The following is a 27109-nucleotide window of genomic DNA, read 5'->3' on the forward strand; positions in this document are numbered from 1 at the left end:
GGACTGGAGTCTGGACTCCTGCAATTACTAGCGGCAATATTCTCATCAAATTTCTTAGTTACTCTGTCCCTCAGTTTCATCACTGGGCATAAGGGGGTGACAACAGTACTTACCCATGTGTTATAAAGACTAAATATCGTAGAGGAGTTAATACACGAAAAACATTTGGAGTGGGCACATAGTGAATGCTAAGCAACTTTTACCAATATCCATCAATTTCATTTAATTTAGGCTAGGAACAAGTTTTAGATGCCATTCTTAATTTTCTCATTAACATTAGGTAAGTTGCTTGTACTGCTTCTAAATACTGGCAAGAAATTAACAAAATTTAGACTAATTCTTTTCTATAGTGCTTACTAAGTGAACTTCACCCAGTTTGGTACTAAATCCTACAGTCTAAGCCAAATTCAGTGAAACTGTGGTAGAAATAGCATCTGTTAGGCATAGTCAACTATTTAGAGACTTTACCGGTGGAACACCTATGTTGACTGATTTTGAGCAGAATTCCATCATTGTATAAACAATATATTTTTCATTTCACCTGGTTTTCCTATCTTTCTAAAGTAATTATTAACTTTTGCCTTCCTTTGGATTTTTTGGGAAGTTAACTAAATTGATTGGAAAAGGAATCTGTAATTTTTTTTTAATTATAGGAGAAAAATATCACCCAAATGCAGAATACTGTTTAAAAGTATTTTTTAGTGAACAGATCTGTAACCTATGAGTAGAAAATAGCTTCAGTGCAAAAGATCACTAAAAAAAGATTCTATATGCTTCAAGTTAGGATACCAATACTGAAAGATTTCTTAACCAACCAAAATATAGAAACATTTCACATATGCTGGTGTAAGCACTGCAATTATAATTTGGTCACAAGCCGTAAATGGTCACAACCCAAAAATGCTGGGGCAGGAAGTGGAGGAGGAAATAGGCAGTAGAGGAGAATGGCTCTTAAATAGATATTGTTGCTGGTTTTGTGCTTTAACCAAAATCTTATACAATCATCAATGAAATTCCATTTAATCATTTCTCTGTACTTTTCTCAATAACTTTTTGTGTGTGTGTGTGAGGATACTTCTATCACTTTGGGAAATACATTAACGTTTTTTCCTTTTGTGTTTTAAATTTCTCTCTCTAGGTCCTTTGACTTTATAACCAAACGACAATATTCTAAACAATTTCTTCTTAAGGACTTTGACAAAAAGCACGGAAACAATTTCAAACACTGCTTTTCCTAACAGTAGCTTTTATAAGTTAAAATATGTATGAGATGGACTCAATGTTTTTGTCTCCTCCAAATTCATATGTTGCAGATCTAACTCCCAATGTGATAGCTTTTGGAGATGGGCCTTTGGGAGGTAATTAGGGCGAGATGAATTCATGAGGATGGGGCCCTCACGAGGGGATTAGCACCTTTACAAGAAGAGATGCCAGAGAGTCAATTTCTCTCTCTCTCTCTTTCTCTGTCCCACTCCCTCCCTGTGCACACACCACGAAAAAGTGATGTGAGCACACAGCCGCCTATAAGGCAAGAGAAGAGATCTCAGAATAAAACCCACCTTGCTAGCACTTGATGTTGGACTCCCAACCTCCAGAACTCTGAGAAATAAATTTCTGTCATTTAAGTCACCTAGTCTATGCTGTTTTGTTACGGCAACCTGAGCAGACTAAGATAATGTATTATTATCTTATTTGCAAATAAGTCTAAAACATTTTCCTTTTTAAGAACTGGATGCTTCATTCATGTTATATTACTAATCCTCACACAGATAAACATAAGCAATGATCAATAAATAAATCTTTTTGCTATTACTATTAATGACTATTACAATTTATTGAAGGCTCCCTAAGACTAAATCTCACAACCACCTCTGGGAGGTACTATCATTTCTATTTTACAGATGAGAAAACTGCAGTGCCGAGATGTGGAGTGACATACCCAGAGTCAATTAATTAATGAGAGCAGAAGCCAGGATTGAAATCTAAGTCTAGTCCGAAGCTGGCAAATACGCCCCCTGTGCCATACTGCTGAGGTACAAAGAAAGAGATGAAGCATGCTCAAGACGACCCCAGCCCTCAAGGAGCCCATACTCTAGTTAGGAAGACATGGCAAAATAACTGAAAAATTAAATGGTGATAGAAACAGACTGATAGAATAAATGGAAATATGTCACAAGTTAGAGTGTTCTCTACCTCCCATACAGAGTTCCCAAAATTTATTTGTCCATGAAACTTATCTTTATGTCATACCTATTAAAATCTCAAGTCACTGTTTCAAAGAATATAATTTAGGAAATCTGGTCTAGTTCATGGGTTCACTAGAGCTTTTAATTCGGAGGAGGAATCTGCTGTGGTGTGGGTGCGCAGAAGCGAGAAGAATTAAGTCATAAAAACAAGTAAACATATTTCTTGAATCCAAATCCCAGAAATTCAAAGGACCTAAGACAATATTTTTGTTTACTTTTTTAAAAAAAACATTCATTGAATGTGTGAGCGATTTCCATTTATTGACACATTTAATCCTCACAACATTCTCTTGAGGTAGACATTATTATGATTTCCAGTTTACGGCAGAGAACAGAAGCCTCTGTGTTACCCAACGGCACATCAGAGAGCCAGGTTTTAAACCCACAAAGTGCTGGTTCCAGAGCCAAAGCAACCGAGCACTTTCCTCTTGAAGGCAGCTTCATTTTAAACGAGTCTCTTAGGCAAGTCTGATGTGGGCAGGATGGAATAGTGTGTGAGAAGCTAGCTGATGACTATAAAAGTAAGCTGAGTCTAGATGGCAGTTCTCAAACTTTAGTGTGCATCTCAGTCCCCTGAAGGGCTTGTTAGCACATAGATTGCTGGCCCAACGCCCGGAGTTTCTGATTCAGTAGATCTGGGGTTGTCTCTGAGAATTTGTATTTCTAACAAGTTCCCAGTTGAAGCTGATGCTGCTGATCAGGGGACCACATGTTGAGAATCACCAGTCTAGACTAGACTATGGGAGAACTTGAGTATGACGTGAAGTAACTTGGGTTTTATACAGTGAAGGGTTTGTGTGCATGTACTGTTTTTATTTTTTGGACTAGAATAACATTACATGATACAAAATTCAAAAAGTACAGAGGGTATATGATAAAAGCAAGGGTCCCTATATACTCTATTACCCAGCCCCAAATTCTTTTCCCAAAGCCATGCACAGTTGCAGGTTCGGGTGTCCTTCCAGGCTTGGGGAACAGAGGGAAGCACTGTGTTTAGCACTCAGGTAACTAGAACAAAGTTCACTTATTTTCTTGCAATTATAGCAGTCTAGTAAGTAGACTATGAAAATTTGCCATTTGTAGACTAAACATTTGGATCAGAGAATTAGAGAATTTTAGATGTAGGTGGAACTTATAAATGAGGAAACGAAGCCACGGAGAGGTTAAGTAACTTGTCCAAGTTCACACAGTAAGCGGTGTAGCCAGGGTCACACCCATGTTGTCTGACTCCAAAGTCAGTGCTCCTTGCACTGTCCCTCAGGAGTCTGAGACCCATACAGAAGAAAGGATTTACCCAGCTTTGCATAGCTACTTAGATTTTCTGATTCCCAGCCCAGCGGACTTTTTGACCATACTCTGTGAAGGAAGGACTTTTTAAAATACCCATTCAGATTTTCAGTTTCTTGCTCTTGTCCAAGACAAAGCCAAGAGAGAGAAGGCTCAGCATGCAGTTTCTCTTCTTATGGGAGATCCTTTGACTCTAGAGCAATGGGACCCATTAAATTACCAAATATTACAAAATGTGTGACTCAACTATCACATATATTAAGAGGCATCATATATAGTTCAATGAACAGCTTAGCTTTGAAATCTGGAAACTTCTCTCAGCCTCAGTTTCTGTATCCATTGATGGGGAGATCATAATACACATCTAGTAGTGTTAGTGGGCCTGTAACTACATAAGAAGGCATGTAAGGCAGCAAACATGGTGTCTGTCACAACGTGAGCACACACAAGAAAGTTTTTCACTATTTTCATGACACATTCAATTTTTAGAGCAGCTGGAACTCCCAGGCACAGACTAAGAGTCAATAACAAAAATAATCAATTTTACAAGTCATGGAATCTATTTCGACTACGAAAAATGTTAAAAAGTGAATTCTTCCAGCAAATTTTTAATAGTTGAACTATTAACAATTACCAAAGACAAGTCTAATCCTGAAACGTTCTATGTGCAGAGTGAGAATGTTTTTGGTCACTGCAACTGGTCTTAACATTTCTAGGATTATGGTGCCCAGAAGATTAGGTAGAATGTTTCATAAAAAAATAGACTATTCCAGCCTTTTCAAAAGACTTTCTGCATGTGACCTGGGGTGCCATTTAACAGGAACATAATCAAATTTCATCTCTAGTCCGTGCACTAAACTTTTGATCTATCGATTCTGAATTTCTTAAGGAAAACAAAGCCATTATTATTATATGATTATTATTATTTTACTTTTTTAGGTTGCTTATTAAGGTCTACTATTAAAGGTATACTAAATTTTAGAAATATAGTCCTTTTTGCCATACATGCAAATACAAAACATGTGTATGCGGGTGCTACCTTACGGTGAGAACAAAAGGTAGACGATAGCTGTCTTAACTTTACCATCCAAACCACGGTGTGACAGAACAGAAATCTTCAAACATTTTTGTCTTAGGATCCCTTTACACTCTTAAAATCCCTGGTAATCTTAAAGAACTTTTGTTTCTATGGTTTATAGTCCTATTGGTATATTATAAATTAAAACAGGGGTTTTTAAAATAGTTATTTGTTCTTAACAATAAAAAACCCATGACGTGTGAATAACATTTTTATGCGAAGTAACTATATTTCCAAAAGAAAAACATTTAGTGAGAAAAGTGACATTGTTTTAATTTTGGAAATCTCTTCAACGTTTGGCTTAATAGAAGATAACTGGATTCTCATATCTGCTTACGTATTCAATCTGTCACAACAGATTGTGTGTATATTATTTTCCTGAATTATGTCAGAAAAACCCAACCTCACACAGGTACAGTTAGAAAATGGAGTAGTATTTTAATAGCTTTTTGGATAATTGTGATTATTCTTTGATACTATACTAAAACTCAACAAGTGGTAGTTTATTAGGGGATAATTGCAGTGTGGAATCTGAAATTATATCAATGAACTTTTCTTACTCTTCATACCAATACATTAAAATCAGCTGGTGTATTTTGCACTTTCAATGGGTCTTTTACTCATGTCTGATTTTGTAACTCATACATTGGTTATTTGGAAAATGTGGCTTCACTGAGTTAAACAGATTTTCCAAATGTTGACACATTTCACAATGTAGTATCAACAAATCACTTTCATTAATTTCACACAAGTCTTATCAGAAAAGACTTTAAGTATTGGGAAGCTGTCAAGTTCATGGTGGCAGAAACAAATTTTCCAAAATTCTAACTTTTGCTCGATAGCTCAAATTTCATCGCTGGCAACAAATACTGTCAGTTCGTTTCCTTGAAGCGTCAAGCTCACTTCGTTCATTTTTGACAAGATGTCTGCCAAATACCCACGTATGAATAACCATGGTTTGTCAGTCAGTCTTCCTCTTCTTCTTCTTTTTTAATAGACATTATTTTTAGAGCTGTTTTAGGTTCACAGCAACATTGAGCAGAAGGTACAGAGATTTCCCATGCTTCCTCCCCATTTCCACCCTCAGTATACACAAATGTGTTAAATTATGGATTTATATTATTCTTCACACTGAGATGTGGAGCAAGAAACCTATAAAATGGCCTTTCACAGTTTTAGAATGAAGATAGCTTACTGATCTCTCATTTTACATAAGTTGTAAACAAAAGCATTTCAGTGAAACACTGATAATTATATATATTTCCTAAAGAACTATAAAATTAGAAATAAGTTGCTTTCCAATAAATGGAATATGTTTTGTCCTTAAAAAATAATGATGATCTTTCATCTTGAAGCTTTTAAAAATGCAAGCTAAAACAGACGCTTATCTCTTTAGCTTCTAAAAGTACATTAAACTTCTACAAATACCAAATATTACTAATAGTATAATGGCAAAATATACATACTGCAGAGCCTTATAAAAATTGATTTGATTTTGTAGGACATATTTTATGCGGTTAAAAACACCAAATTAACTATATCTGGAAAATTACAGGCAATTGAAGGTCTGGGTAATCACTTTGCTTATGAAAGAGTCACAGTTAAGTATTTCTCATGATATTATATAGTTGGGTGTCAATGAAGTGTTCAGATATAAAACTAAATTAAGATATATACAAATATATAACCAAATAAAATATGGTCTAAAATAAGTTTACACATGAACAAGATTATTAACATCTCTAGTAGAAAATGTTTTGAAGGGGAAAACTCAAGTTATCCCTCTGTTTCTGGCTTTAGAGAGGCTGACTGGTATGAAATTTGGCACTTACTTTCCGATTGTATTGGGTAGTATTGTCAGTTGATTGTCATCTACTTTTAGAGTAGTTAGCTTTTTCAACAGTCCTAAAACAGAGAAGAAGGTTTATCAATACATAAGAACAGATTTCTGATGGGAAATACAATATGAAAGAAATAAAAGGAATCGCTGTGATGAATGTGTGTCAGCTAATTGGCTGCATTCTGCTTATATAAACCTACAAACTGATATTTGTGTGTAGTCTAGTTTTGACCTTCCATTTGCAAAACATTTACTTACATCAATGGGAGTTCGAGTACACCAACGCAAACAAGTAAACAAAACATAGGGCTCCATAGAAACTTGAGTTGACAGTAACACCACATTTCCCTTTTCTATTATGCAGCAAATGGACCAGATGAAATTTTTCAAGCCAGCTGTGATTTAATATTTAATTAACTCCTAAGCTCTAATAACTAAAATTCCTGTTGTGATACAAATTGAAAACAAATCCAAATTAAGCCTAATAATCAACGAATGGGTACTGAGGTATTGCAATGCAGTGGTTATAATTATGGACTTGGAAAATTACAACATATGACCTCATACTCTTTTTGTTACCATAAATCCTTGACTTGGATCAGCAGTAAGCACAAAAACTTGCAGTTTTTAATACACCAAGTAGAATTGGCCAAGAATTGACGTTCCAACTATTTATCTTTCACTGTCTGATTTATGCCCTCATACCCTTCCTGCTTGCTCTCCTCTCGGGGTTTTAATGAGAATTAGCCACAGAGTAATTGAAGAACAGCTTCTACCCAGCCATAACATAACCTATAATATCAATATGGCTTAAATAGCCAAAATCCAAGGACAAAGCATTAACAATTGGCTAACTTTTGCTTTATGTTGGAAATATGCCTTATATGCTACAGACTGCTTGTTTTGCAGAACGCTTGTTCTGATGGACAGAGTAGGTTCTGTGGTCAAATGCACTGGGGAAACGCTAAATTAAACGGATTTCTTTAATGAAGTTTTTCAAGTCGGTTTTAATATACTAATGTAGCAATGTGACTCTCCAAAGCTACCGTGGAATCCACATGCACACACAGAGCATCTTGTCCAGGTAGAGTTTCGCGGACATCCTTTGAGATGCAGTGCTGTGCATCATGCCCATTCACTTCAAGTCTTCTGAGGATTCCTTAAAGGCATAGAGTAAGTCACCAAAAATCTGAAATAAAGTTGTCGTTGCCCTTTAAATTTCAGTATGCTCACTTACCTATTCTGCAGAAGCACTCAGAATCTCTACTTTAGTGGAGAGAAATGTTATGACTATCAGACTGTCATGAGAAAATATCTACAATATTGGAAGCTTAATACATCAGCTTGTGCCTCTAGGACACAATGCTGAAAACAGCAGCACCTGGGAAAGAGGACAATTCACACTGAGGTCATTTGTCTCTGAAGTTGAACACCCACTGCCATATTCATCTATGTTCAAAGGGTGACTGAATCACTTTAGCTTCTCCAGTGTGTATATGTTAAAATGTCAGCCTTGGAAACACAAAAGAACTCCTGAGCCTGCTCATCAATTGTGAGAAGAATACAGGGGACTATGAATTACGGCTAAATTTTGTGTGACCTGGTAGCCACGATCAAACCACTGCCCCCGCCCACCAAAGGAGCTGGAGGAGGCTGGCAGTCTCCATCTCTCTTGATTGAGTCATAGAGGTTTTGGGCTGGGTTACAGATGGCTGAGCAGATGCCATGAAGCCAGGCTGCAAAGCACTCTTTAAGAGAATCATAGTCTCTGGGTGTGAAGCTGTGGTGAGAAAATCTTCAGGCAGGTTAGGGACTAAGGCCAAAAGGCTGACGAAACAGATTTTTTTGAAGAATGGAATAGTGATTCTCACAATTGACAGAAACTTCTATAGCTTTAAAGGCTGAAGCAAGTTGGCCTCACTGCTTAGTTCTGAGTTCCACATCTATGGATTTGAAGGGACCTCACTTATCTGTGTTGTGGCTACTTTGTCACTCACATACTCCATCCAAGGGGATACTCTTTGGACAGATTCTGAAGCTTCTGTGGAATCTGATTGTCCTTGGAGTGGAAATAGGCCATTAGCCTCACCTCCATTGTTCTGACTTCCTCTGGCAGACAATTCCTTTCTTACGTTTCTATGTCATATCTGCTTGGACACTCTTCTATCTTATAGGAACCAAAGGTATTTTATCCTCTTCTGTCTCTCCACTTGTGCCCTTCCTGAATTCCACACCTCTTTATCCTATACACCCAACTAAGAAGTACAGGAGAGAAAGAAAAAGGAGGCCTTTTACTATGATTTTAGCTACTTATGTATAAATATATAACAAGCAGCAATGTATTAAACATTAATATAATGTTATCAAAAATAGCCAATATTTACATGGCATTTATGCACATGTAATAGAATTTTAAAAGCCAAAATAGTTATGCACTCATCAAATCTAGGATCATAATAATTGTTACATTATTATAATAGCTAACACTGAGCACTTACTCCATGCCAGGTACTGTTTTAAGCAATTTTACATATAATAATTCTTTTATTGCTCAAAATAATCTCATGATTCAAGTACTGTTACTATCCTACCTAATGGATGATGAAATTGAGGCAGAGAGGGAGTAAATAGCTTGTCTAAGGTCACACAGCTAGTAAGGTAGAAACAGAATTTGAACTCAGGCAACTCAACTATAAAACCTGTGTCCTTAACCACTAAGTGAATAACATAAATTATTTTGGAAAGTAAAAACAATTCTATTGTCCATTACTGAGTTTCTGTGCTATGCGAAGCAGAGATTTCATTGAAGAGACTGTTAACCCTCCATATAGAAGAGGAGAAGAGCCCCCTTCATCTTCCCTGGAGCCAGCACAATCAGAGGACGCAGCACCCAGGGCTTGTTGTTGACTCTGTCACTTCATTCAAATCCCTCATAGTTGCAGAACTAAAATAGTGTGAAGAAAGTAAAGATTTTGTTTTATTTCCCATTTCCCTTTATTAATACTATGAAATTTCTCATTTTTTACTCTTTTAAATGTTGGTAGTCCAATAGATAATCTATGATCAAATAAAGAAGACAAGATGCAATCTCCCATCCAATCAGCATCAATGAATTATCTTAGGGTCTTAGAAAAGAGCCTTAGTCCCCTCTCCCAGATATTTCTCTTGACCAAGAAGGGAATTCTCAGAGGAAAGTCAGCCATGCTACATGTATCATCATGGACTCTAGAGACTGCAGATGTATAAATACAATTTTCCCTGAAAGGTAAGTAGGGCTCAAAGATAGTTCAAGGAGTAAACTACTATAACAAAGTTAGTTTCTTAATTTGAGAACCATTCGGATTCTAAATGAAGGTGTTAAATCTATAATACCACCTGCCTGTCACAGGCTGTTTTAAGCCAGCCAAATATCTAATCTGATGTTTTCTATCACCTTTACAGGCTGCCCTCCCCGGGCCAGAAGGCTAATTTCCTAGTCTGCCTTCTGAAAGGAAGATATTTTAAACAAAGAATTATATCATCTTTTATTTCACTATGTGACATTTTCATTTCCAGGATTTATAATTGGTTCTTTTTCATAACCACTTGTTCTTGGTCATATCACCTGTTTTGTTTTATAACTTCTTACTGTTTTTAGGAATGTTATTCTTCCTTTGATCTGTTTGAGGATCCACACATACTTAAAATCATCTTGACACTGCTTGATAACTTCGGTTTCCCTTGGGGTAAATTTTCCTATTTGTTTGAGTTTTTGGTTGTCAAAACAACATTAGTTTTCCTTTAAGAATGTGTTTGCATGCTTATTTGTGAGGGTGAGGTTTCCTCATTACCTATGCTAACCCCTCCCTGTCGGGCAGTTTTATGGGGACCTCCACCTGACTCCCGAGTCTCTGGAGTTCAGAAGCAGGTCTTATATCAGAAACATGGTAGTCTCACCATGTCTCACCCATGTGGATATTGCAGATCCAGTCCAAACCAGCTTAAGACTTGCCATGGTTTTCAGCAGTGAACCTGTTATCTGTTCTCTCCACATATTAGTTGTAGGTTTTTTTCAGTCTTTCTTCACAGAAAAGGGGTTCCTGCCTCAATCTCCTGTAAGTTTGGGTTTCCCTGTTACATGTAAGGTGTTATTTTTTTCTTTCCACTGCAGGAACTGAACTTATGACTGCCACTGCTATTTGTGGTCTGGAGTCCATCAGGCTTGGGGTTATTGCTGTATTTCCATTCGATCTCAGGTTCAGGTCAATGTTCATTCTTCTTAAGCATAGATAAATTATTTTATTTACTAAATTTTTAAGCAGCACTTACCATATACCAGGAATAGTTCTTGGTGCTGAGGAGGCAGTAATGAACAAAAATATATTCTTCAAATATAAGTTTTTCTCTATCTCATTATGTCTTTGAAGAGGTATGGAGTGGTGATTGAGTAGGAGTGTAAGGTATGTATCTTGACCAGATGGTTATCTTGACCAAATGACCATTTCTGACCAAAGGACGCTCTTTTTTCTTTTTTGGCTGAGGAAGATTAGCTCTGAGCTAACATCTGTTGCCAATTTTCCTCTTTTTTTCCTTGAGGAAGATTAGCCCTGAGGTGACATCTGTGCCAATCCTCCTCCACTTTATACGTGGGTTCCCACCACAGCATGGCAGCTGAGTGGTGCACCTGGGATCTAAACCTGTGAACCTGGGCTGCTGAAGTGGAGCACACTGAACTTAATCACTAGGAAATGGGGCCAGCCCCCAGGATGCTCTTTCTAACCGTTACACTTCCATACCTTCTACAACATAAAACAGTATTTCCTAAACTTATCTGATCATAAGTTTCATCTAGGATGTTTAACAAACATATAGATCAGAAGGCCTAACTATAAACTTTCTGAATCAGAATTTTCAGAGAAAGAGGCTGGAAATGTAGAAGTGTTTAATAAAGTTCTCAGATAAGTCTTATGCTGGAGAAAGTTGAGGAAATACTGTTATAACATGTGCAATTCTATAAATCAAAAAGTCATAAGATCCAGAAAGAAAGAAAAGCTAGTCTGTTTTGTCAAAACTAGTATTCCCTATTAGCCTGCAAGAATGGTGAAAAGAGAAACAATAAAATGTTGAAGAAAAATTTGGGAAATGGCCATGTCTTTTAGGTCCCCTTCAGTCAGGCTACCTAGGTTGTGACTTAATTTTCAGAAGCACTAATAAGTTCCAGAACATATGACACATCTAATTCAAAGAGTGTTAAAAACCACATCCCAAAGGTAAGCAATTTGATGATTATCCTCCTAGCCGAGTCTTCTCATAAATAATAATAGCAAGATATCTGTCCAAAAAGGTTTACTCATTATTAAACTTAGATTCTTTCATTGTTTTACTCATATAAAAATTTGTAACAAAAATAGATTGAGTGCTCAATATACACTCAAATTACCTCCCCTCATGAATCTTAAAAAGCATATTAAAGACAATGTTTTTTTTTAAAAAAGAGAACTATGAAGATATTTTATATTTATTATACATCTTCACGTTATTCCTAGATTATAGCAATGTTACAACAATATTAAAAGTAGAATATAGCAACACTGAGGACAGAAGCTACTGTAATTCTATAGTGATAAAAGGAGACATATATGGCTATCGAATTACTTTAAAGCTAAGATATATACTCCTTACAGTAACATTTTACAACTTAGGAGATCTGGAAAATGTGAAAATATACCAACTGAGGAGGATCATCTTAATAGGAGATGCTTCTTGAATTTGATGAGTTACAATTTCATTTTAAGGTATTTGTAAAACACTATTTTATCTTCTTGAATGATGAACTTGCTAATTTACTAATATCAGGCTGACCATATATTCCCTATGTCTATAGACAAACTATACACCAAAAAAGAAAGTGGCACATTTGCCATAAACATTCATGACAAAACATTATATTCTCACCTATAGAGTCAGGCAACTGCTGCAACATATTGGATGACAGCAAGAGGTCCTCCAGGGCTTCACATCCAGAAATATCCATGTCAACCGTTTCTATTCTGTTTTTTGACATATCCAGGTATATCAACATCTTTAACTTCCCTATATTCTTGATGACATTGCATAAACTCAGGGTTAGTTGAGAAACTTTCACAAGACATTTTAAAGTTGTAAAAACCACAACACTGTAAAATTAATTTTAAAGGCAATGACAACAATAATAAGTGTTGGCAAGAATGCGGAGAAATTATAACCCTCATACATTGCCAGTAAGAATGTAAAATTGTGCAGCCATTTTAAAAACAGGTTGGCAGTTCCTCAAAATGTTAAACGTAGAGTTGCCACGTGACCCAGCAATCCCCAGATCTATACTCAAGAAGAAAGCACATGTCCACACAAAATACCAATGTTCAAAGCAGCATTATTCACAACAGCCAAAAAGTGGAAATAAACCAAATGTCCATCAGTTGATGAATGGATAAAAAAATATTTATATGATGGAAAATGATGGAATACTATTTGGCAATAAAAATAAATAAAGTACTGATACATGCTACAAAACAGATAAACCTTGAAAACACATGCAGTGAAAGATGCCAGTCACAAAAGACCACATATTGTATGATTCCATTTATATGAAATGTCCAGAATAGGTAAACCTATAGAGACAGAAAGTAGATTAGGATTGCTAGAGGCTGGGGGGCGGGGGCATGGCAGTGACCACTATTGGCTTCAGGGTGTCTTTTAAGGGTAATGAAAATGTTCTAAAATTAGACCATGGTGATGGCTGCACAACCATGTGAGTATTCTAACAACCACTGAATTGTCTACTTTAAATGGGTGAATTTTAGGGTGTGAGAATTATATCTCAATATAGCAGCTAAAACACAATAATCTCAAAGTTGTAACCAAATTAATTAAATAAACAATGCATGTTGACATCTTGATTCTTACAATTTCAAATGCTTAAGAAGGGTTTTAAATTGTAATTTAGACTTTATCCTACTGGGAAGCTTCAATATTTTGTTCATTCAATCTTTCTTTTTGAGGATCTACTATGGACCAGGACTTATGTTAAATATTGGAGAACAATCATGAATAAGTCAGCTAGGGATGGGGAGAGACTTGTCATGATAAGGACAAAGCCTTTATTCTTAAGGAGCTCACAGTAGTGAAGGAAACTGTCAAGTAAACAAATAATTATAATATCCTGTAATATGTACAATAAAAGAAGCATGCAGGGAATGCCATAGAAGCACAGGGCTGCAAATTGCCTGGAAGATGCTGCTTGTCAAGAAAAAGAGAATCTGTATCTGGAAGAGAGACCAGAACGTATATTTACAGAAGTGTGCAAAAGCATGGCGTATTTGAGGAATAGTGGGAAACGCAAAGCAACTGAATAGAGTGATGAAGTCAGGATTATAAGAAACCAGCTGTTAAAAGGCCTTATGTGTTATGTGAGGAGATGTGAACTCTATCTTATAGGCAAGAAAGGCTACTCAAGGTTTTTAAGATGGAGAATGACACGATCAGATTTGTGCTTTGAAATAGTAACTTCAGGGAACTGTGAAGGAAAGATTCATAACCAGACTCAGAGAGACCCATTAGAAGGATCTGGAAGCAGTTTAGCTGAGGCGATGAGAGGGACCTGTATCAAGGCAGCAGAAGTGCAGATGAAGAGGGGATGGGCTCAAAAAAAGTTTAGAAGTGGAATGATGGGATTAGCACCATCACTGAACAATTGGATTGCTGAGGACAGGGGAGGAGTCAAGTCATACCCTGGGCAAGGAGTGAATAGTGATCCCTTAGCTGGGACACGGACTAGAGGAGTTAGAGCAAGATGAAAGTCTTCATTTTCCTTTTCTTTAGGGCATGTTTTGCAAATAAATGTGCCACACATATCCATGTTCAGTGGTTCATCTGTTTGTCTGGTCTACTTGTGTACACTTTACTACATTGTCGCTACTTATTTGACAGAGTATAAATAAACAAACAAATAACAAATAAATAAATGTATTATACACACACACGAGCACACACTGGCACTGTGCTAAGCACTTTATATATATTATTTGATTTAATACTTTCTATTCTTGCTATTCAAAATGTGTTCTGTAGAGCAGCAGCACTGGTGCCACCTGGGAGCTTGTCAGAAATGTAGAAGCCCAGATCCATTGCAGACCTACTGAATCAGAGCCAGCATTTTAACATTCAGGCTTAGAAATTAAGTAATGTCACATGTTGGGTGCCCTGGGAAGCAGAGACAAAGAGAAGTTTGTGAGAAAGTGTTCTTAGGATCAACACCAGCGGAAAGAAAGAGGGAGGGGAGGAAGCAGGATTGGGCAGAAGAATCTGGGCTGTGATGAAGTCTTAAGAAAGGTCCTCAGCTGACTGACCCTTGAAGGAGTACTGAAGTAGAGACTGCCCTGTGGTTGTCCTGAGTAGGGGTGAATGGCCTTTATACTCCTGCACTCATCGGTCCCTGGAAGGAGGTCTCCCAGTAGAGGAGTGTGACCCTGGGTGAGGAGGTTCTCTTCAGCTGAGGTCATTCCTGAAGAGGGTGGAGAGCTGCAAGCAGCATTCCCAGAAGCTGGGGAATAGAGTAAGTTCTTTATTCCAGGAGGATGATGCATGACAGCATCTACTACAAGCAGCATTCCAAGGTTACCCCATTATTAAAGGGTGGAGCTAAAATTCAAACTCACTTTTATCAGATTACAGACTACAAAGCCTACTGATTATACTGGCAGTTCCTGACCTCTATCTCCCTAATCAACCCAGCACATACCTCGAGCCCTATGCGGGCTCAGCTCCCTATGTGGGCAGAGAGTGTGAGCACAGTCTTGGAGTAGGTGAGTAGTTGCTAGGCTAGGAACTGAGCACTTTGGGTGAGTCAGGCCAGAGGGCTGAATTTCTCCCTATGCTTAGAAATATGTCACTCATAGCCTTCCTCCCCAGGGAACTAGTATGTTACCTTAGCTCATTCTTCTCTTCTGGTGAGTAAGAAAAGAATGATATGTGTGTTTATGTGTTTGTGTGTATTTCTTTTTTTGTTCCTTTATCTTGAGAAAATTTCTTTCCTCTTTGAAGCTTCCTTTATTGCTAGCTCCAGTGCAACTCAATATTTTGGTGTGAAGTTTCTAAATACCTTTTAAGGAAGTAAAATGACACTTTGGTGTTTATTTTTGAGTCTTTCTAAACGCTCACTTTCAAATACCTCATAAAGGCAACAGTAGCTGGAGTGACAAAGGCCTTCGAGACACAACGTCTCCAAGTCCTTGAGGATACTGAATGTTGCTCCATTCAAACTAGAGGGGTCTGCAGGTGAGCAGGACAGCAGATGAAAACAGCAGAAGCCATCACAAGCAAAAGAAGATACTGGAGTTGGTTTAAAAATAAACATGGATTTAACACATTGTTTAGTCATAATTTGGTTGACTGATCTTAGAGTGATGGTCACAAGACAGAGAGCTATGTAGAGGACTAATTTTGGGGCATTGCTTATTTGCTTCTCTGATTATTAAAAACAGTGAAAAAAATGGTAGTCCAGGCTTCCAAAAGTATTCAAAAAGTATATTAACTTAATGTAGTATGATACATGAACTAATACTAAAATGAACTTGCTTTTTTTCCTGTGTCTTATGATACTAAATATTTAGGATTAATCATTCTGTGAAACTGATAAACCTGGGCTGAAGCCTGTGTTCAAGATTAGCCTTCCAAAGTCATGTGTTTCCAGGTAATTGTATAACAGCTATTTGCCAGCACTGACATTCAGAAAGCCATGCCTGTTTATGGCAGGGAGGTGTGTGGGGTATTCCTATAAGGAGTATGGCTAAATTTGAAATTCAAGTGTACTAACTAAAGGAAGAAATCTACTTAAAGCTGGCAGTATATAAGAAAAATCTACTTTCAAAATAGATAAATCAGGCAGCATTATCTGCTTTACAAAAGATTTCATCATCACCTTTCCATTTAAATAATAAGCTTACTAAGAAATTTGAGGTCTGAGTTAATTTTCAAGGCTGGATTTTGGGAATGTAACAGTTGTGAAAAGTAAGATGACCCTAATTCTCATATGTACCTTCTATTGGTCCTATAGTGACAGCATGTTGGAGCATCATAGTGAACAACAGCCTCTGGAGCTGGTGTGAACTACAGTTCCACCATTGACCGGCTGCGTGACCTTCGGCCAGTTACTGACTCTTTCTGTTTCAGTTTGCTCATCTACAACATGAGGATAAGAATAGACTCTTTTTCATAGGGTTGTTATGAGAACTCAATAAGTCAGTATTTGTAGAACATCTGGATAGTGCTTAGCCCATGATGAATGTTACATGTTTTTGAATAAATAAATACATTGAAGAAGCAAGTATGAATTTTTCCAACAAGACATACATTCCAGTTCCTCAATCTCTGCACGGGGATTGATGAATGTCTCAACTGTGTTGACCCAGGATTTGTACATACCTTGAATATGGCAAAAATTAGGCTCCACTATGTGAAGCGGAATTCAGATCTGCCTCTCCTGTTATGTGTGAGCTCCTCAAACTCAAATATATTCAAGATCATTGAATATATTATCTGTGTAACCTTGACATTAGCATGGTTTCTGGTTCACAGAGGTGTATTTGTAAAAGGTTTTTGAACAAATCAGTAAATCGAAGATGTGCATGCTTCTCTGTTTTGTGTCTGTAGTGATAGTAGAAACGTATTCTTTTGGTAAGAGAAGAAAGTATTTTCTCCCTAGTCTTTTACCAGATTTTCTTCTTTTTGGGTTCTCATACCTGTTCAAAAGAGAATAAGCTTTTGTTCTTGTAAGTTCTGCAAGCATTTTAAGAAATTCTTAATGTCAATTCAAAAGAGGAATAAAATTGGCTTTGGGAACACACATCTAAATCTCAGTGGCTGAAGAATTATTACAAATCCAGCTGCCCTGGCTACTCAGCCCAGTGCAAGGAGCTTGGAGTTGGCCATCACAACCAGGAGTCTTGTGGTCACTGTGTGTCTGTGTGCATATATGTGTTTACTTGACTGCATATGTTATGAGGGGCAAGAGGCAGTGTTTTATGGCAAATCATTCTTTCACTGGATGGAAAAAGCAGGAACAGTCACAATGAGTTGATTAGTAAATCTACTACCCAGGAGATATTACTGGATTGTCTGTTAGTTGAGAAAAAATTTTGACTCTAGTTTAACTTTCTGTTTTTAACACTCTACAGTCCTTGCCATTTTCAAAATTTCAAATGGGGTCTATTGGAAATTGCGTGAACTGAGAGAGAGAGTCGTATTTCCTGGAACAAATCTAAGGATACGAGCAGCAACCAATGTCTAGTCACCTAGAAGAAGGAGGTTGATTTTGCAAAACTGAGACTTGGTATTATATACAGCATTTACTTTTTTAAACAGAATAATACAAATTTTTCAGCTTTTAAAAAAGTGAATGTGGAAAGAGATGAAAAATATACTCCTAAGAGAAGACGAAAAAATCTTTCAAATATTTTATACACCTATCACATTCACAAAAAGCACATGAAATACTCAAAAACAAATTAGTGAGAAGTAGTTGGTGATAGAATACTTCTAACAAATGTTTTACTTTTAAATGCAAACATTGAGATTTAAGATTTAAGATTAATTATTATTGATTACAATTAATATATAACATAGGTGCAGACAACATGGCATAATAAAAACTTACATACCCCAGGTAGCACTTGCAAAGCATTATTATCCATCCACAACTCCCTTAAATTTTGTATTTGATCCAGAACTTCAGGCTGGGAGAGACGTAGGGAGAAAGGAGAGAGGAGAAGAAAACTAAATTAGTATTTTCTTATCACAAATATAAGATTTAATTTCTTGGATCTTGAATTTTTATTTGGGAATTTAGTGTTAATCCTCTAACAAATTTCAAGTTTAACAGACCTCCAGCAAAACTGTAGTCCTTGAGGTAGCTAACCTAGAATTGATGTGGAAACAATCAGAACAACAATAATAAAAATTAAAATCTGTTACTGCCCCTTAACACCCCATTATCCTTTGTAGCATTTATTACACTCTACTTAAGTATTTGCCTTCTTCACTAGCATATAAACTTTTGAGGGGGAGAGTAGCGTTTATTTTTTAATCACTATATCATCACATGTCCATTGTTTGCCATGGTACTTGGCACACAGTAGGTTCTTCTCATGTGTGAGCATTAGCACCTTACACACAAACACCTACACACACACACAGGCATTACCTTACCATGATGTGCCAACAGTATGAATAAGACTCACTTCTCATCCCTTCATTTACTCAACAAATAATTATTTGTTGAATAGTGGGGATGCCTAATATGTGAAAGGCACAATGCAGGATCCACAGTTACCAAATCCAGTTCCTGCCTTGAAGTAGCTGATCATTTAATTGGGAAGACAGATGCATACAAATAACTAAAACACAAGGCAGCATGTGTGAGAAAAGAATAGTGCAGAGAAGTTCAGAGAAAGGAGAGAGAGAATATGCTCCAGGTGTAACAGATAGTGCACAATGAAACACTTTAATTCCTGAACTAGAAGCTGTCTCTGATTCTATCTCCCGGGCAGCAGACTACGTGGAGGGGATAGAGATTGCTCTTGCTGCCACCATCATTCGTTGATTTGTGATGACTTTTCCTGATTTCTCCACAGAAATTGCCCCCTCTCCCACTCTAAGGCCACCTACTTCCCTTTAAGTTGCTTCCTTTTCAGCACACCAGGGGAGCTACTGAGGCCTAAGCTAATTAGTGCACTGTATTCACCTGTCAGAGGGATTGGTTTCAAGGACGGGGAACATAATTCAATCAGAGAAGATAAGAAGCAATGGATCTGTGGCGGGGACTTCCGGGCACAAGACTCTTGCTCTTCCCTGACGGATTCAAAACTGGAAGGGTATAGCCTTGGGAGCTTCAGCCATGAAGAAAAGGGGAGAGCCTCTTTGAATTAAAAGATGGATCCTGATGATATCATATTATCCTGGAATTAAGCCACATCTGAAGCCAAATTTTTTGTCTCCTTCACCTGAAAGAACTATCACTGAAACAAGATAAAACATAGTTCAATAAAATTTGGGGCTTAATTAGGAAAGCTAGTGAATTTTATAGAACACTAGTGTGAAAGAATGGAATTGTTAGGTTGTCTTTTCGTTTTGTTGATGGTTTCCTTTGCTGTGCAGAAGCTTTTTAGTTTGATGTAGTTCCATTTGTTCTTTTTTTCTTTTGTTTCCCTTGCCCGGTCAGACATGGGACTTGAAAATATGCTGCTCAGACCAATGTCATAGAGCGTACTGCCTATGTTTTCTTCTAGAAGTCTCATGGTTTCGGGTCTTACATTCAAGTCTTTAATCCATTTTGAGTTGATTTTTGTGCATGGTGTAAGGGAATGGTCTACTTTCATCCTTTTGCATGTGGCTGTCCAGTTTTCCCAACACCGTTTATTGAAGAGAAGATATTTGCAAACCACATATCAGATAAGGGGTTAATATCCAAAATATACAAAGAACTCATACAGCTCAACAACAAAAAAACCAACAATCCAATTAGAAAATGGGCAAAAGATCTGAACAGAGATTTCTCCAAAGAAGATATACAGATGGCCAACAGGCATATGAAAAGATGCTCAACATCATTAGCTATCAGGGAAATGCAAATCAAAACTACAATGAGCTATCACCTCACTCTGGTCAGAATGGCTATAATTAACAAGACAGGAAACAACAAATGTTGGAGAGGGTGTGGAGAGAAGGGAACCCTTGTTCACTGCTGGTGGCAGTGCAAACTGGTGCAGCCACTATGGAAAGCAGTTTGGAGTATCCTCAGAAAATTAAGGATAGATCTACCATATGATCCAGCTATTCCACTGCTGAGTATTTATCCAAAGGACTTGAAAACACAAAGGCATAAAGATACTTGCACCCCTATGTTCATTGTGGCATTATACACAATAGCCAAGACTTGGAAGCAACCTAGGTGCCCATCAAGGGACGAATTGATAAAGAAGATGTGGTATTTATACACGATGGACTACTACTCAGCCATAAGAAATGACAAAATCCGGCCATTTGTGACAACATGGATGGACCTTGAGGGTATTATGCTGAGTGAAATAAGTCAGAGGGAGAACGTCAAATACCATATGATCTCACTCATCAGTAGAAGATAAAAACGACAAAAAAAAAAAAAACCCACATAGCATTGGAGATTGGACTGGTGGTTACCATTGGGGAAGTGGGGAGGGGGGAGGGCAAAAGGGGTGACTGGGGCCACATGTGAGGGGATGCACTATAATTAGTGTTCGGGTGGTGAACATGATGTAATGTATCTAGAATTTGAAATATGATGTACATCCGAAAAAAATAAAAATTAAAAAAAAAAAAGAATGGAATTGTATCAATGTTACCACTAGAGTATTGGTGATTGTGGACCAGGGGAGTTACACACATCTTTGACACATCAGGAGGGCTTCAGAGACTGCCAGGGCTACTGTGGAGATGGTCTCTGACACCTCTGGCCTGCGACTGCAATGGACTGTGGTACCATTCCTGGGAGAGCTTTCACTTACAACAACAACCCAAATCTAAAGTTAGAGCACGGCATTCTGCTGTGGAATCAGAGGCATGTGTGAGTAAGTGTGGGGGACTTTTCTGTGTAGGAAAAGATTCCCACTATCACTTAGGTCACAGGGAACAGGTGGTGAACTACTCTGCCTGTATATTAAGCTGGGCAAGGATGCAAAACCTAAATCAAGTGTAGGAAGCACACTCTGATGTGCAGAGACTTTGAGGCAGAGAGCTGGCTAGCAACAGGCAGGCCAGTTGGAAAACGTGAGTCACGTGGCAATTTTTCCTAAACCTAGGCATCACTCAGACTTTAGGAGATAGAGTTGCATACTGGGTAAGTTCAACACAGCCTTATATGTATGTAATAGGTCAGAGATTAATGTAGAATCTTGGAACAATGAATACTATTTAGGAGAGATTCAACTATGCTGTGGTAACAATCCTGAAATCTCAGTGGCTTCACACAACAGGTTTACTTCCCACTCCCACCACATGTCCAGCGTGGGTTTCTTACCCACGATCTTGTGTTACCACCATGTCAAGACTTTCAGAAGAACCAAAGCAGAGAAGGAAGAGTCTAGAAAACTAGCTGCTATCTTTAAAGATCTCAGGCTGGAAGTGAAATGCATGCATCACTTCTGCTTAGAGCTTGTTGTCTAGAACTCTTCACATGGCCTCGACCTAAGTTCAAGGAAAGCTGAGAAATGCAGGAGGAGTTCATGGAATATCTGGTGAACATTACTATCCCCGCCATACAGTGACACCATATGAAAAACAAACACAACATGAATGAATACATAGCACTTTTGTAATTTAGTTATCCCCTCATTCCATAAGGACTTATTAAGTATCTTCTAATTTCCAGGCACTGCACTAGAGTCACAACACATGGTATGGTCTCTGCCCTCAGGAAACTCACGGTCTGTATCTGGAGCAAGCATACAAAGAGCAAGCAGACGACACTAAAGGAACATAAGGAAGGGCAAACTCTATGCCTCAGAGGGAAGCCAGACAGGGGCTCATGGAGCTGAGTGGACAAGGAATTGGTCAGTGGAGGGGAGAAGAGAGGAAGCACATCTTAGCCAGAGCAAAGTAGAGAGAAACAGTGTGATGTATGAAGGAATAGCAAACAATTTGCTGTACTGGAGTGTTAAGTTTGAAACAAAGTTGGTAGCAGAAAATGAGGCTAACAAAAGAGGAGGTAAGTTGGGGGACGGACAGTCTAGGAAAAAACAGAACAAGAGATTTCAGATTCCTATGAGGTCAGAGAGAAGTATAGGAGGAGTGAGGGATTGAGAAAACTAGAAGGATAACAAGTCAGACTGAGAGAGCAGAAGCAAGGAGTTTAAGATTTCTGAAGTGTTCCAGGAAATGAAAAAATTCAAACGGTAATCCTGGGTCGTATGAGGTCTTGTTGTGTGGGCAGGGGAGGGTGCTGTTGGAACGTTAGGCCTGGTGTGGTCTCTAAGGATGTGGGTAGCCTCTGATACACTGCATAACCTGCTGCTGTGGCGGTGTCAGGCAAATTGGTAGATAAAGCTGACCAACGTTACCTCTAAAATAGCTCTAACGCTGGCTTCTCCTGGGGACCCCAGGCACTATGATTACTTGGAAAGGGATAACTAACGCTACCCTATATTTCTACTTTATTTCAAAATATCTCATTTAATAACATAATTGGGTAATGATAGTCCTACTTCATGGACGAAAAATCTGATAATTTCCTGGGGAAAATGAGAATGATTTGATGTGGGATGTGTAGTGGCAACTGGGATTGTTACTCAGGTCTTCTGATTATTACTCAGGTCATCCAAAGATGACATAGTGTTACAGCTGAAAATTGAAATCCTGAAATAATGAAGAACGCTGATGATCACAAATGTCCAACAAAGAAAGTAAAGCATATGCTGGATTTCTAAAAAAAGATAATATTTTTATTACTGGATGTTATAATAAAATGTACTACAGAAGAAATTTCAGCAACTTCCTAACAATAGCAGAGACCAAATATATTTAGCAGATCAATACATAACCTCGCTGAAATAAAAACCACAACATGAAGATGATGCAATGGTATTGCATGAGCAATAGACGATTTAAAAGTGGATCTTAGAATTACACTAAATGGCTTACACTCAACCTAACACATAAATTGCTTTTTTTCATGCTACTTAATTTCATCCCAAAATCAATTGTTTCCATTAAAAATGAGTGAATTAACTCAAGAATGGCTTGGTGTATTCAATGCTGGTGAAGCTTCTGTAAGCTGGATGCTCACATAAACTGTTTTGGGGACTGTTTTGGGGATTATAAATCAGTGTAGTCTTTTAGGAAAACTCTTTCAAATATCTACCTCATGTCACGAAAACGTTCACATCTGCTTTTAGGCAACCATGCTACCGAAATGATCCAAAATATAGAAAAATCTTATTGCAGTAAAACTTCATTACAGAATAATTAATAATATCAAAAAGTTGGTCATGATCTAAATAAACAACAGCATAAGGGCATAGATAACCAAATTGTGATAGAATCATACGTTGGTATGGTATATGACAATAAAAATGAATTATCTGTATTTTTATGTATGAAGATGGATAGATCTTACAAACAATATTGAATGAAATAGCAAGTATAGAAAATGCATATAGCACAAATAAATTTACATAAATTTAAAAAACAATGCTATATATTCACGAGTGCATATATATGCACTAAAAATAGGCATATATGGAATAGATGCACACCAAATTCAAAGTCGTAAATGTCCTGGAATTGGAATAGGTCTAGGGGGGAGAACACAGAAGACTCTACTTGGTCTACAGCGTCTTATTTCTTTTTAAAAAAGATCTAGGGGCCAGCCCCGTGGCCGAGTGGTTAAGTTCGCGCGCTCCGCTGCAGGCGGCCCAGTGTTTCGTTGGTTCGAATCCTGGGCGCGGACATGCACTGCTCATCAAACCACGCTGAGGCAGCATCCCACATGCCACAACTAGGGGGACCCACAAAGAAGAATATACAACTATGTACCGGGGGGCTTTGGGGAGAAAAAGGAAAAATAAAAAAATCTTTAAAAAAAAAAAAGATCTAACTCAAATATGAAAAATAGTTAACATTTATTCATTCTGGTTAGTAGGTGTTTGATATATTGTTTTAGTATTCTTACATTTTTATAAAGTATATTTTTATTTTTTTCACTTTTTAAAAGGCTAGAAAAACTGTCAGAAGATAGTATAAGAAAACATTGATTTTTAAAATCTCAGTTGTGAGATTGTGATTGATTTAAATTTTTCCTCTTTTGCCTTTTTTCTATATTTTCCAATTTCCTATAGGACGTAGGTATTACATTTAATAATCAGAAAAAAATTAGAGAAAACTTTAGTGCTTTTTCTTTAAATTTACACTTACCTAAAGCACTTTAGAATCTTTTTTGAAGTGATCTTACTTTGATTAGTTGAAATGAGCTAAGGAAATGGTTATCTCAGTATTAACATAAACAGAACATTTATTTTGCATGACTGCAACAAATTCCAATAACTCCTCTCAGGTATTTGCAATTCCAGGCTGTTCTATTGATTGACCATATGTGTTATTTTCATTACACTAATTTAGATAATAGAGTTTGATTATATTTATTCATACAGCTATTAATTTTTTTCTTCCAACGAGGTTAAGAGAAATGTTTACTATAAAAATCATAACATCTATTTTTATCAAATTTATCTTACTTTATCAAAATTAAAGTAGGGAATTTAAAAATGTTAAACTTTAAAAAGAGAACTTTAAACTTTAAGTCTCTTACAAGTGATGAGATTAACTGGCAGATATGGTAATAACAAAAACTTGTTATTCCCATAAACTACGAAGAACTGGAAGGCAGTAAGATGGAATCTGTTTCAAAATGCAAGTAAATACATGTGAAGGTGTTTTCTCAAATCAATAAATGTAAAACAGTCAATGCAAATTTAGAAAATTATATTATGTAACCAAAGTGACATAATTATGATATTTCATTGAGATATTCCAGTTAGTACGTTTTTTCTAAATTTTCAAATCAGAGTAGTATTTTTTCTTTCTTTTTACTTTTACCATCTTTGTCTAATAACATAATAATTTAGAGTTTGCAATTTGCCAAGGAAGTGTGACTACCTTTTAAGAAATTTCTCCCATTTTTCTTTAAATCTTTTATTTAACTATACACTTGGCTTATTACTAGCCCTTCAGGTCTTACAACTGGAAAATCTTTTATTTATGAAGTTCACAGTACACGGTTGAAACTCTTTCTGATAGACAAAATTGGATGACTAAAATTGTTCAGCTCTTGATGACAAGCCTACTTGGTCATCCTCTCAATTGTTCTGTCCTACATGTCTTGAGACAGTTTAACTTCTTCAGTTAATTTCTTTGGCGATGAAAAGGTTAGCTCCATAGAGTCTGAGCCTGTTTCCAGTTTACATGAGTTTTATGTTTCTCAATTTTATTTGAGATGTCAATCCCACTGAAGTGTTGACAAAATTTTAAATCTTTGTTTTAAATTTAATTACTCCAATCAGGTAATACGTAGGAAAAATATTTTAGAAATTATTGAATGAATAAATAAACAGGTATTCTTAATGACAATGAATAACAAAATGCACTGCTGAGAAAATGTGATTAATTTGTAATTAATTAAAATACTTTCAGTCATAAGCTTTTATGAATATTTTAATATGAGTATAATATATTCCATTTAAAGACTCAGAGGAGTATATTGATGGCACACAGGAAGAAATCTACAGACGACATGATGTTGAGAGGAACAGACAATACATGAAGTGACCTGAAAATGCTGGAAGACTGGAGAGCTCTAACAGCATGAAGTTTAATGTGGACAAGTGTTAAGCCGTGGTGTACGTGCCCCAAACCAACCATACAGATATAAATCACAAGCACAAGTACATGTGAACAAAATTGGGGACTGAAGTTAGGAGTAAGCTCAGTATTCATTAACTCATTTGTTTATAAGTGCATTCAGACAGTCAAGAAATAGCATCTACCCCATGCGAAGAAGGTACTATAAAGGCCTCTGGGAATAGAATTCAGACTGTCACAGGGCTGTCCCAAAATCTCTTCTGTCAATGTCCTGTTCTATAATGAACCATTAGCTCACGTATGGACTACGGTATTCTGTTTCCCTCTAGGTGCCCAGGTGTAAAGATGTCTTCAACAAACCAGAGCTTATTCAGAATACTTGGAAATCACATCATAGAAATGGCTAAAATGAGTCAAACTGTTTGGGCTGGAGAACAAAAGATGTGGATGTCAAAGACACTGGTCTTTGAATACTTGAGGGTTGTTGTAATGAAGAGAAACTGGATTTGTTATATTCATTCCCCGTTTAGAACTAGAAGCAAGGAGGGAAACTGCAGGAAGGTAAATGTAAGCAAGTATTACATAAGGAAGGAGTGACTTCTTCCCGATTAGATCTGTCTAAAATGAAATCATCCAGTTTCTTTTAGGAGATAGTGACTCTTCTAGCAAATGAACACATAGCCCCCTAAGAAGATAAAAATAAGAATCAAACAATAACAATAACAAAAGCCAACTTCTGTTGGGTGCTTACTACAGTAAGGCATTTTTCAAAAAGTACTTTTACATAGATTATTCTAATTGAATATTCACAACTATCCAATGAGGTGGCTACTATTATTGGACATGGCAGCAAGCAGAGTGGTTAACAGCAGGTTTCAGGAGCTAGACTGCATTGAGATCCGGGTGCTACTTAGACATCAGTCCAGATGCATCAGTCCAGACGCTACTTGGGCAAGCGGCCTTAGAACGAAGGTGCCAAAGGAGGAGATCAGATGCTTCAGACAGACTTTAATTCATTCAAGAATTTCATTCAATTAGTGTTGATTAAGAGTCTGTTATGTACCAGGCACTAGAGAAACAGCAGTGAACAAAACAAACAAGTCCTCTTGGAGCTTACATTCTGGCATTTCATGTTTCTTAGGCTGGGTCCTACAAAATGTGAACAACTGGACAAGGGAAGCAATTCTAGTTTCACGATTTCCACTTTAACGTACTGCCCTCCACCTAGATTGCAAGCATTGATGATGTTGTCTGAAT

The 27109-nt window shown here is 37.1% G+C and overlaps 1 protein-coding gene across 7 annotated transcripts in view; it reads right to left on the minus strand.

Moving 5' to 3' along the window:
* The window catches only part of LRRC7 (leucine rich repeat containing 7), a 492999-nt gene that overhangs the window by 115041 nt on the left and 350849 nt on the right, over positions 1-27109 (minus strand). For all 7 annotated transcript variants that reach the window (XM_070592305.1, XM_070592302.1, XM_070592303.1 and 4 more), the window contains 3 exons: positions 18127-18201; positions 12386-12530; positions 6444-6516 (listed from right to left, as the gene is read on the minus strand). In XM_070592305.1, the coding sequence (XP_070448406.1) occupies positions 6444-6516; positions 12386-12530; positions 18127-18201 (293 nt within the window). The remainder of the gene's footprint in view (positions 1-6443; positions 6517-12385; positions 12531-18126; positions 18202-27109) is intronic.

This window comes from Equus przewalskii, chromosome 24 (genome assembly GCF_037783145.1).
Source record: "Equus przewalskii isolate Varuska chromosome 24, EquPr2, whole genome shotgun sequence".
In the NCBI taxonomy this organism is placed as follows: Eukaryota; Metazoa; Chordata; class Mammalia; order Perissodactyla; family Equidae; genus Equus; species Equus przewalskii.